This window comes from Aquila chrysaetos, chromosome 10 (genome assembly GCF_900496995.4).
Source record: "Aquila chrysaetos chrysaetos chromosome 10, bAquChr1.4, whole genome shotgun sequence".
In the NCBI taxonomy this organism is placed as follows: Eukaryota; Metazoa; Chordata; class Aves; order Accipitriformes; family Accipitridae; genus Aquila; species Aquila chrysaetos.
The window spans coordinates 42,762,620-42,771,588 of NC_044013.1; the positions used below are offsets into that span (position 1 = coordinate 42,762,620).

At 40.7% G+C, this 8,969-nt stretch overlaps 3 protein-coding genes across 7 annotated transcripts in view; 2 read left to right on the plus strand and 1 right to left on the minus strand.

The window, feature by feature from the left end:
* Positions 1–4,251, plus strand: part of NLK (nemo like kinase) — a 68,003-nt gene extending 63,752 nt beyond the window's left edge. For all 4 annotated transcript variants that reach the window (XM_030027568.2, XM_030027570.2, XM_030027569.2 and 1 more), the window contains one exon: positions 439–4,251. In XM_030027568.2, coding sequence (XP_029883428.1) covers positions 439–493 — 55 coding nt within the window. In that variant the 3' untranslated portion in view covers positions 494–4,251. The remainder of the gene's footprint in view (positions 1–438) is intronic.
* Positions 1,570–8,965, minus strand: LOC121233588. Of its 2 annotated transcripts, none has more exons than XM_041126652.1 (5): positions 8,746–8,965; positions 7,462–7,568; positions 5,921–6,074; positions 5,102–5,514; positions 1,570–4,370 (listed from the first exon to the last, which is right to left on the minus strand). In XM_041126652.1, the coding sequence occupies exons 1-4, from the start codon at positions 8,752–8,754 to the stop codon at positions 5,236–5,238; spliced, it is 549 nt and encodes a 182-aa protein (XP_040982586.1). In that variant the 5' UTR covers positions 8,755–8,965; the 3' UTR covers positions 1,570–4,370; positions 5,102–5,235. The 2 variants fall into 2 exon arrangements, with proteins under 2 accessions (XP_040982586.1, XP_040982587.1); XM_041126653.1 differs by having other exon boundaries at positions 5,095–5,514.
* TMEM97 (transmembrane protein 97) lies at positions 4,740–8,056 on the plus strand. The gene is made up of 3 exons (XM_030027585.2): positions 4,740–4,904; positions 6,497–6,641; positions 7,188–8,056. The coding sequence occupies exons 1-3, from the start codon at positions 4,785–4,787 to the stop codon at positions 7,436–7,438; spliced, it is 516 nt and encodes a 171-aa protein (XP_029883445.1). The 5' UTR covers positions 4,740–4,784; the 3' UTR covers positions 7,439–8,056.
* Positions 8,966–8,969: the final 4 nt, after the last annotated feature.

Consider the following 8,969-nt stretch of genomic DNA (forward strand, 5'->3'; position numbering starts at 1 on the left):
CTGAGAGTAGGAAAGGCCCATAGATAACTTCTGCAAAAAAACCACTTGTATGGTTACATTTTGAAAATATTTTTATGAATTCTTCTAGAATTTAAGTAAAATGTGCAAAAGTTTCAAGTAATATTTTTGCGTAAAAGCACAGAAGTCGGACTAAAAATTAGAACTGAAAGGTCGACAAGTTGAATTTCAATTGTAGAATTGCACTGTAAAAACATTAAAAGGAATGACAGATGAAAAATCATTAAGAAAATAAGTAGATAAAGTATATGAAATATTTGTTGTCAGTGTTGTTAACTGTTGGTCTTGGGGTGTTTTGGTTTGGTTTTGCTGGGGTTTTATTGTTTTCCTTGAAATGTTTGCTTACTGGTCGACCATTAACTTTCTTGTCTATTAGCTATTGCAAATGAACACTGATTTTCTGTATCACCTGCATTCTAGTTCCACAGTTGCTCAACCATCTGAGATGCCGCCATCTCCACTGGTTTGGGAATAAAGTGGAAGATAATATACTACTGAAGATGTAATGTAGCTTTCCACTGGAGTCTGGGATTTGCAATTCTGGAGGTTAATCATGCTTGTACTGTAATTTTACTAATGAAGTTTTAAATTAACAACCACTACTTGTACAATATGAATAATATTTAGAAATGTACTAGACTTTTAATCTTGTAAAGTGGTTGTGCTTTTAGAAGAAAATATTTTACCCAGAGTTGCACGTGTTTTATGAATTCTAGTGCAGCTGTGATGGCTCAGCTCAGAACAAACAGAATTGAACCAAATTCGGGGAGGTTTTTTCTTTTTTCCTTTTTTTTTTTTTTTTTTTTTTTTTATTGAAGTGAGATTGTACAAAAAGATAGACATACATTTTGATATTGAGCCATTCCTGAAGATTTTGGGTTTTCTAAAACTAAGGAATACAGAAAACTTGACTGCGACCAATCATGAAGTCACATCGGATGACAATGACCACAGTAAGTGGGCATGTCACCTGATGATCAAATCCTATAAATAGCTTCTCACTAGAGCTGTGATGGTGATGTGTGCTGTTCTAAAATCAAATGTTGTGAGTAGAGAGAATGAGTTTGTGACTAGGAGAGACTAAACTTCTGTTTCCTTACCCAGTATAAATATATATATATATTTAATCTATTTTTATTAGAAGTTTTTCTGCTCTTTCTTACATAAAACCCCCCAGCATGCATCTTCTATGTGTGTAAATAATTCCATTTATGGGCTAATTTCAGAGATCCCTGACATCATTGCTGTATAGAGAGAAACTAGCTTGCACATTTTAGGTCTGTGAAATTTTGTGAGAACTTTTTCCTGCACTGGACAGTTGAGAGAAAAAAAAAAAAAGAAAAGGAAAAAAAAAGCACATAGGGAATTATGTTAATTGTGTTCGTGTCTTTAGGCAAAGCTGTGGAAGTCTTGAAATGTCACAGTAGTAAATAACTTTTATTACTTTTTGGCTAATTCTTTTTCTGTTGGAACACTGAATTCTGTGCATATGTATATATGAACACAAATTGAAGGCCTCTACCTCCTGGAGTATACAACTTGGTTTGTTTACCTCCACATGATTTTTTTTTTTTTTTTTTTTAAGTTCAGTGTGGAGACTTGAAACTTGAATGTCCCTTCCAACTTTTATATTTAAAACAAGACTAGAAAATTGAAGACTGTTTTTCACCTGTACAAAGAAATACTAAAGGGTGGTCTTAAAATTTGAGCATTGGTCTGGAGAAAAACCGTGGTGTTTGTTATGGACAATTAACTGTTAAAGTTATTGTAAGTTATCTGTATTTAGCAGAGTATTTTCAACAAGAGTGATCTGAGCTGAAATTGGAGACTATTAGTAAGTTATGTTTGGAAGTTTTAACTTCAATGAAGTAATTATTTGCTGTGAAAGAGACAAACATTGAATAACTGAACAAAGATGGTGCAATATCTTTGTTTTTTATGAGGCTCCTGAGAATAAAACCAACTGAAGCATTTCAATTCACTTGAATGAGAAACGTGTTTAATTAAAAGAGCCCAAGAAGACACTGGTATGAAAGGTAAAATCTCAGAGGTTGGTCAGTTAATGTGGCACACTTGCTGGTCACTTTGTAAAATGTAGATTTGAAGTACAGTGGTGAAAACATTAAATGTGACATTTGAAAAAGAAGTGGTGTTATCTTTATTTCCTGTCTTATCTCCCACCTTTATTTAAGAATAAGTTGTTACAATCTTGATTAAGTACCGTCTAAAAGAATACAAGTAAAAAGACATTGTAACATCTTGGTTTGGGCATGGTTTTGATTTTTTACACACACGTGCATACACACACATATATACATATATATATGCATATATGTGCACATATATATGACTTCTTAAAAAAAATATTCATTTACTCTTTAAGCTTGATCCTGAATAAAGGCAAAACTTGCTGATTAAATCAAAACAAGCAATTGACTTGCACTTTATTGGGAGGTTGAAAAACATCCAGTCGAGGATGGACTTTACTTAATTTGCAAAGTTCATGTCATTTTTTCCAGAAGAAATGCTTTCGTTGTTTTCTGTAGTCCTAATGCAAAGAATCCAACATGTGGTGGTGTTGCAGAATATGGCTGAAAATGTTCATGTTTTATGGGTATGACCTTTTTAAAGATCAAACAAATTGAACTATACAGTTCAAGCCTCAGGACCTCACAAGAAATAAACTGATAACCCTTCTTAACATGTGCTCTCTTCCCAGGGCTGGCACAGATACTGTTTGTGACTCATGCGTATGCCTCTTCTTCAAACCTCTTCTTAAAAGTCTCCATACTATTATGAGCTAAATTTTAACATGTTTTAGAACTGGTGATGGTGGTGTCATTATTGCTTCCTGGTTGTCTATTGCTGAACTAGTTGCCATTGATTCACTACCACTGTTACGTGGTCTGCTCATTAGATTCTCCTTCAGGGTAAGACTACAGTCCAAATCGGCAGTTTACTTGCTGGCTTTTCTCATTTTGACACACAGTTTTGTCAGGGTATGAGCACATAATGACACAACTGGCAAAGACCGCTTTGTGCGTCAGTGTATTTTTTGGAGCTAATTGCTAGAGGTCCATGGGTTAATCTTGTTCATAAAAATAAAAAGAATAAAACGTCTTGTGGACATTTACCTTTCAGGGTGTCTTCATACGAATGTGGGCAGGGCACTGTGCAGACTTGAGTAGCTGAAACTGGCACAAATGTGTAACTAAAACTGTGTGTGCAAATATATATAAAAAACAATTATGGCAATGTTTTCTGTAGCCTCAACTGCATTTTACATGTTTAATGCAAATCAACTACAATGAAAGTGAGACTTCTTTAGAGCTGTCTTTGACAAAGATAGTTCCATTTCTAAAGTGAACGCACACGTGTATACACTCAGAGTGATCTAAACGTGAGGTCATCAAGAGAGCTGCTTCTTTCTTTCCCAATGAGGTTAAAATCTGGCTTGCAGTTTTCAGAATTGCATTTTAATCAGTTTTAAGCTTTGTTGATATCAATGTCAAATGAATTACAGATTGTAATCATAAGTTTTAAGCTCTCTAAATATAGCTTCTGCATCTCCTTTTATTAATTGTGCCTTGAGAAGAGTACAGAAGTAGTGAGCGCAAAGAATAGCTTGAAAATTATTCACAAATTGTCAAAGGAACATCCAGATATTAGAAGGCCTAATCTCTCTGTGTGTACATCTTGAAGGTGATGCAAAGGAGCTAAACAGGATCAGCTATGGAACAGTAAGTTGCTAAAATCCATTTCCTGATGTATGGTGAAATATCATTGACGGATTCAAACCAATTAATTATGAAAGTTACGAAGTGCTTTTCTCCTTCAGCCGATTTATCAGTGGCGTGTTTGGGACTTTACTATTTGAGCTGCTGGGAGTGCTTGAATGCTCACCAGACTGAACAGATGGTTTTAATATTTACTGGGTAGCAATTTTTCTAATCATCTTTTTTACCCTTTATTGGTTTTAGTAACGAAGTATCGTGAGATCCTTGAACTGTTTGTTCTTTGTAACTTTTTAAAATTCTTCTGTCAAGTATAACTTGATAGAAAATTCTGTTCACTGTACTTCTGTAATCCTGCTCAGGTATGGTTACTTTAAAACTGTTTGTGACATTGATAAATGGGGGAAACTGGAATCCAAGCAGATAATTGCTATATAATCTGCGTGTACACCTTGGACAACTTCTGTGCTCAATAAAGGATGGAATCAGACCCACTGAATTATCTGGTTATGCTGTAACTCACTGTGGTGGCTGTTTGAGCTCTGTAGGTCAAGCCGGGCTCATCAATGGAAGGCGTGTTAGTACGAGTCAAGAACCTGTTTTCTCCCCAGCTTGATCCTAGATGCAAAATTAAGAGGAAAAGACGTATTTAAATCTCCTCCCTTTGCAGTAGATAGCCCAGTCTGTCAGAAATGGTTGTACGAGAGGAAGTTAATTGTCTTTTTTCCTAGCTGCTGGACTGGGCCAAGACGTGGGGAGAAATTAGTAAAAACGACGGAAAATCGCGGTGAGGGGGTAGAGCGCGGGCAGAACGCGCTTTTCAGTACCTCGGCCCGAAAGGATTTGGGGCGGTGGCGCGGGGCTGCTTTGAACGGGGACCTTGGCATCCCAGCCCCGTCCTCCTCCTCCTCCTCCTCGTCCCTCCCTTTTCAAGGCCTTCCGCGGCCGGGGGGCGTGGCCCGCGGGCGTGGCCCGGGGGCGGGGGGCGGGGCGGGGCGGGGCCGGGCCCGCAGGCGGCGGGGAAGCGCGGCGATGGCGGCGGCCCCGCGCTGCCGGGAGCGGCTGTTCGCCTTCTACTTCCTCTCGCACATCCCCGTCACGCTGCTGATCGACCTGCAGGCGCTGCTGCCCGCCGGCCTCCACCCGCGGGGCGTGAGTAGGGCCCGGGACGGGGACGGGGGGTCTCGCTCCGCGCAAGGGTTGCGAGGAGAAGCTCGACTGAACGGAGCCGGTGGCGGTTTTTTAACAAAATCCAGCACGTAGGGACGGGGGGGGGGGGGGGGGGGGGGGGGGACGCAGAAAAATTCCTAAAATGAAACAGCTCTTAAGAATAATTCAATACTTGCTACCTGCACGACGACTTCTATTTCTAGTCAAGCCATTCCATCGGGAAGGAGAACAAACGGGGCGATCGTTTATCAGCTGGGACTGATTTTTTTAAAAAAATTCGTATCTCAGATGTACGCGGGCCACTCCTTTCAGTTTAAACGCCCGCAGTCGCAGGGCCACGCAAGAGAAGTCCCTGATGAACTGCTGGCACGGATGATGGTTTCCCCGGCGCGGTACGTTGTGTATTTCGCAGGCTGGCACGGTAGAAGCCGTCGCTCCCGTAGGAGCGTTCGTTCCCGCTGTGCCGCCCGCCGCGCCCCGCCTTAGCGCCCCGCAGACGCCGGCAGCGCTGCGCGTGCCGCCGCGTGCCCCCCGGCATGGGGCTGGAGTCGCCGCCCGGGTCGCGCTGCGATCCCCGTTTTTGCTCGTACTCCTGCCAAAAACGTAAAAGGGAATCGTTACCGCTGTAGAAGCGGGCGCGCTAGCAACCAAATTTATTAGTAAAAATCTCTGGTTCGCTGGGTTTTGACTAAAATTATAGAAGATAATAAATGTCATAAAGCCAATTCAAATAACAGTTGGATAGAAGATAACCAATTAACTCTCGTCATCAGGGTGAGATCAGCCATAACTTCCTATACAGACTTTGCAATTGGTGAATTTGATTTTTGCCACTAGAACTGCCAGTAGAATTACTCCATCATAGAAACCATTTTTAATTAATAGTTAACTAGCAAATCTCTGTACATATCTCTGTTCAAAGTCCAACTGAAAGCCGCGCTGGAATTTACATTTCTGTTACGGAAACTAATTGCAACTTGCTAAGCCCAAATTCTTACATCAGGCCGCTCGAGCAGCGGTCGCCAGCCACCAACCCTGCGACGCAGCGATGCGACGCAGCGATGCGCTCCCCGACCGAAGGAGGTCCCAGACTCCTCTTGGCTTGGCCAGACCGGGCTGGGGTCGCACCTCCTGCTTAGACACAGGAAGTACCTGCGAGTATTTGCGACATTGAGCCCACCTCAGCTGGCAATAGGAGGGTCAGAAAGAGGAAAATAATATCTGCCAATGTCAAGGTGCAGATTTTTTGCGGTTTGGGTTCCTTCTGGTAGGAAATGACATTTCAGGAGTAGTTTTTGGAAAGCAACTGTACTTAATGCTGTTGTAATCCTAAAATTGCCTGTAGTGCAAACGTAACACATACTTAATGGAAAGGGTTCATCACTTTAAAGACTCAGGAACGTAGTCCCTGTTAAAACTAAATTGCAGCATGAAGCCTTGTGTACCAAGATGAGATCCCTCATTTTCCCACTGCAGCGATGGCTTCATCTGACCAGCAGATGAGGGTCACAATTTTTGCCCTGTTGTGGTTGACATTCTGTGTATTAATCTGTTGTTTTGTTCTTTTTTTTAAGCTGACAGAGTTGTTGCAATGGTATGCAGCCACCTTTAGAGACCCCATGATGCTCCAGCCCCCAGAGTGGTTCAAGGCGTTTATATATTGCGAAGCCTTCTTACAAATGCCTTTCTTCCCCATTGCAGTATACGCCTTCTTAAAAGGTTGGTATAAAACAAGTGTAAAAGTATGTCCTGTGCAGCATTTCTGTGTAACACGTGCTTTTTGTACAAGCAGAGAAAGTTTATTTATCAGTCTTAAGCAATTATAGGGACGTACCGTGTGGAGTGCTGTGCTGTTTTCATGGCAAGTTTTGTCTGAGAAAGCAGCATAGAATAAGGCCTGTCAGAAACAAAACCCGTGAGTATAGGCCCTTGTCAGCTGCAGCGGTTTATATGTAACCAGCATCAAGGTCTGACATCTGGCATGCTGCCAAGGCAGACAAAGTTCTAGGTCAAGCCTGTGTACTCATTTTGTTACTTTAGAACTTTGACAATCACACCATCGTTCTAAATTTCCATGAAGGTAGATAATTTTCCTGGCTTGCTACTAGTACTCACGGATTTTTCTGCTAGCTATTTAGTATGACTTATGGCTTATCCCATCAGAGATGTAGTGGTTAATGTTCTGTTAATTTAAAAGCCACCGAATTCTGTTTGTTTCAAAATACTCATTTCAAAAAATGTTGTTTCCTTTTTGCTTCTACATAGGTGGCTGCAAATGGATAAGGACTCCTGCAATTATCTACTCCACCCATGTAGCTACAACTTTGTTTGCTATCCTTGCGCATATCCTGTTCCACGATTTCTCAAAGTCTGAGCATTTGGGACCTCAGACACAACGTGAGCGCCTGATTCTGCTATCTATATACATGCCATACTTGCTGATACCACTTCTGATTCTCTTTACCATGCTCTACAACCCCTATTATAACCATGTGGAGAAAAGGAAAAGGAAGTAGTCCACTCTAGAAGTTGTACGCACAACACTCCTACTGGTTTGGATTCAGCCCCTGTGCTGACGTAGTCCTCTGGGACAAACATCTGTCTCGTGTTGTTGGCTGCAACAGTTTTTACCAGAGCATCTGGCTCCTGCAAGAAAAATGTGAATTGGTTTGAGTTCACAGCTCTCCTTCAATCAGAAATAGCTTTGGCAGACGCCTGTACTAGCAATTCCATGTGGTTTCTGGGCACGCACGGGTGAAGGGACCTCCCTCCTCTCCCACTGTCCGTTTTGTGCGGTACATCTGTAATAGGAAAAAGAACTTTTCACCATTTGATGTCTAACTGTGTGACGGGGCAGGGGAGGGAAACTACAGCTGATACTTTCTTTCAAGTTCCCTTTTTCCAAGATGACTGTTAGAAAAACATTTAAGAAATTTGTCTTCCAAGAGCATATTCTGCGAAATCTGTAACTGGTTATATACAGATTTTCAAAGCTATGCTTTTGAAGCATTTCAAATCATATAATAATTCTTAACTTCCTCGCCCCTCCCTTTAAAATTTCACCTTCCTTTGCTCTGCTTCAGTTTTGATTAATTGTAAATGTCTAATCAGTGATAAATGTGATGAAATCTGGATTTATGAATGCCTGAAGTTAACTTTGTTTGATGATGAGGCGTACTTCTAGAGGATCTTGAAGTACTTCAGGAATTGTAAACAAGGATTTGTAAACTTCTTTCTTCCATGAAATCACTTCTAGTATGGTAATAACTAACTAAATGCATTAAACTGCATTTAACCTTCTTCAGGGAATGACTAAAAGGAACTTAAAGTGACCATGAGATCGTAGGTAGTTCACACAGTAAATATATGCATAAGTTACAGTAAGTAAAACCTACTACTGACAGAAATTCTGGGGTGGTTGGTTTGGTCTTTTTCAAGTTCTCAATCTGATCTGCAAGAATCAAACTTGGAGACTTGTGCAAGATTACAGGTCAGGGAGAAGGCTTTTCAGTCACTGCCTGGGTATTTCAGGACTTCACCGGAATAAATTTAAACCTTCCACAGGTTTTAAAAAAAAGGCCAACATTTCCGTATTTGGTTGCCTCAAGACAGACATAAAATGCATCTATTTGCACTTCAGCACAAGGCCTGATTTTAGATCACAGGCATTCAGTTCTTGGATGTCACATTTGTATTTGTAGTTTATGTATACTCCTGGCGTCGCTGTAGGCTTAGAATGGTTTGTCTCATCAGTTTGCAGTTTCATCACTAATAACATCCATGAAAGAATTCAACTCTAATATTACTACCTGCACAGACATACCTCAGGCATAGTTTAAAGTTCTCAATTCTGCCATATTTTCTGCTTTTTTGTGTGCCATAATTGATCCATTCTGTTAATCATAAATTTCTGGGTTTTTTTCCCTAACCCTATTGAAAAAATAATCTGGTCAATATAGATAAAAGTTACTGCTGCTTGTGTGTTGTGTCTTTACAGACGTGAAAAATACTGCATATAGGACAACCATTACGACTACCGAGGGAGTT

Bases quoted from the DNA above. Each gene is read 5' to 3' on its own strand.
- LOC121233588 (XM_041126652.1), bottom strand. The intron at 6,075-7,461 runs GTGCGTACAACT...AAATACTCGCAG, and splicing joins TCCAAACCAGTAGGAGTGTT to GTACTTCCTGTGTCTAAGCA. The intron at 5,515-5,920 runs GTAAGAATTTGG...CGTTTTTGGCAG, and splicing joins CGCTGCTCGAGCGGCCTGAT to GAGTACGAGCAAAAACGGGG.
- TMEM97 (XM_030027585.2), top strand. From the start codon at position 4,785: ATGGCGGCGGCCCCGCGCTGCCGGGAGCGGCTGTTCGCCTTCTACTTC. The intron at 4,905-6,496 runs GTGAGTAGGGCC...CTTTTTTTTAAG, and splicing joins CCGGCCTCCACCCGCGGGGC to CTGACAGAGTTGTTGCAATG. The intron at 6,642-7,187 runs GTTGGTATAAAA...GCTTCTACATAG, and splicing joins AGTATACGCCTTCTTAAAAG to GTGGCTGCAAATGGATAAGG.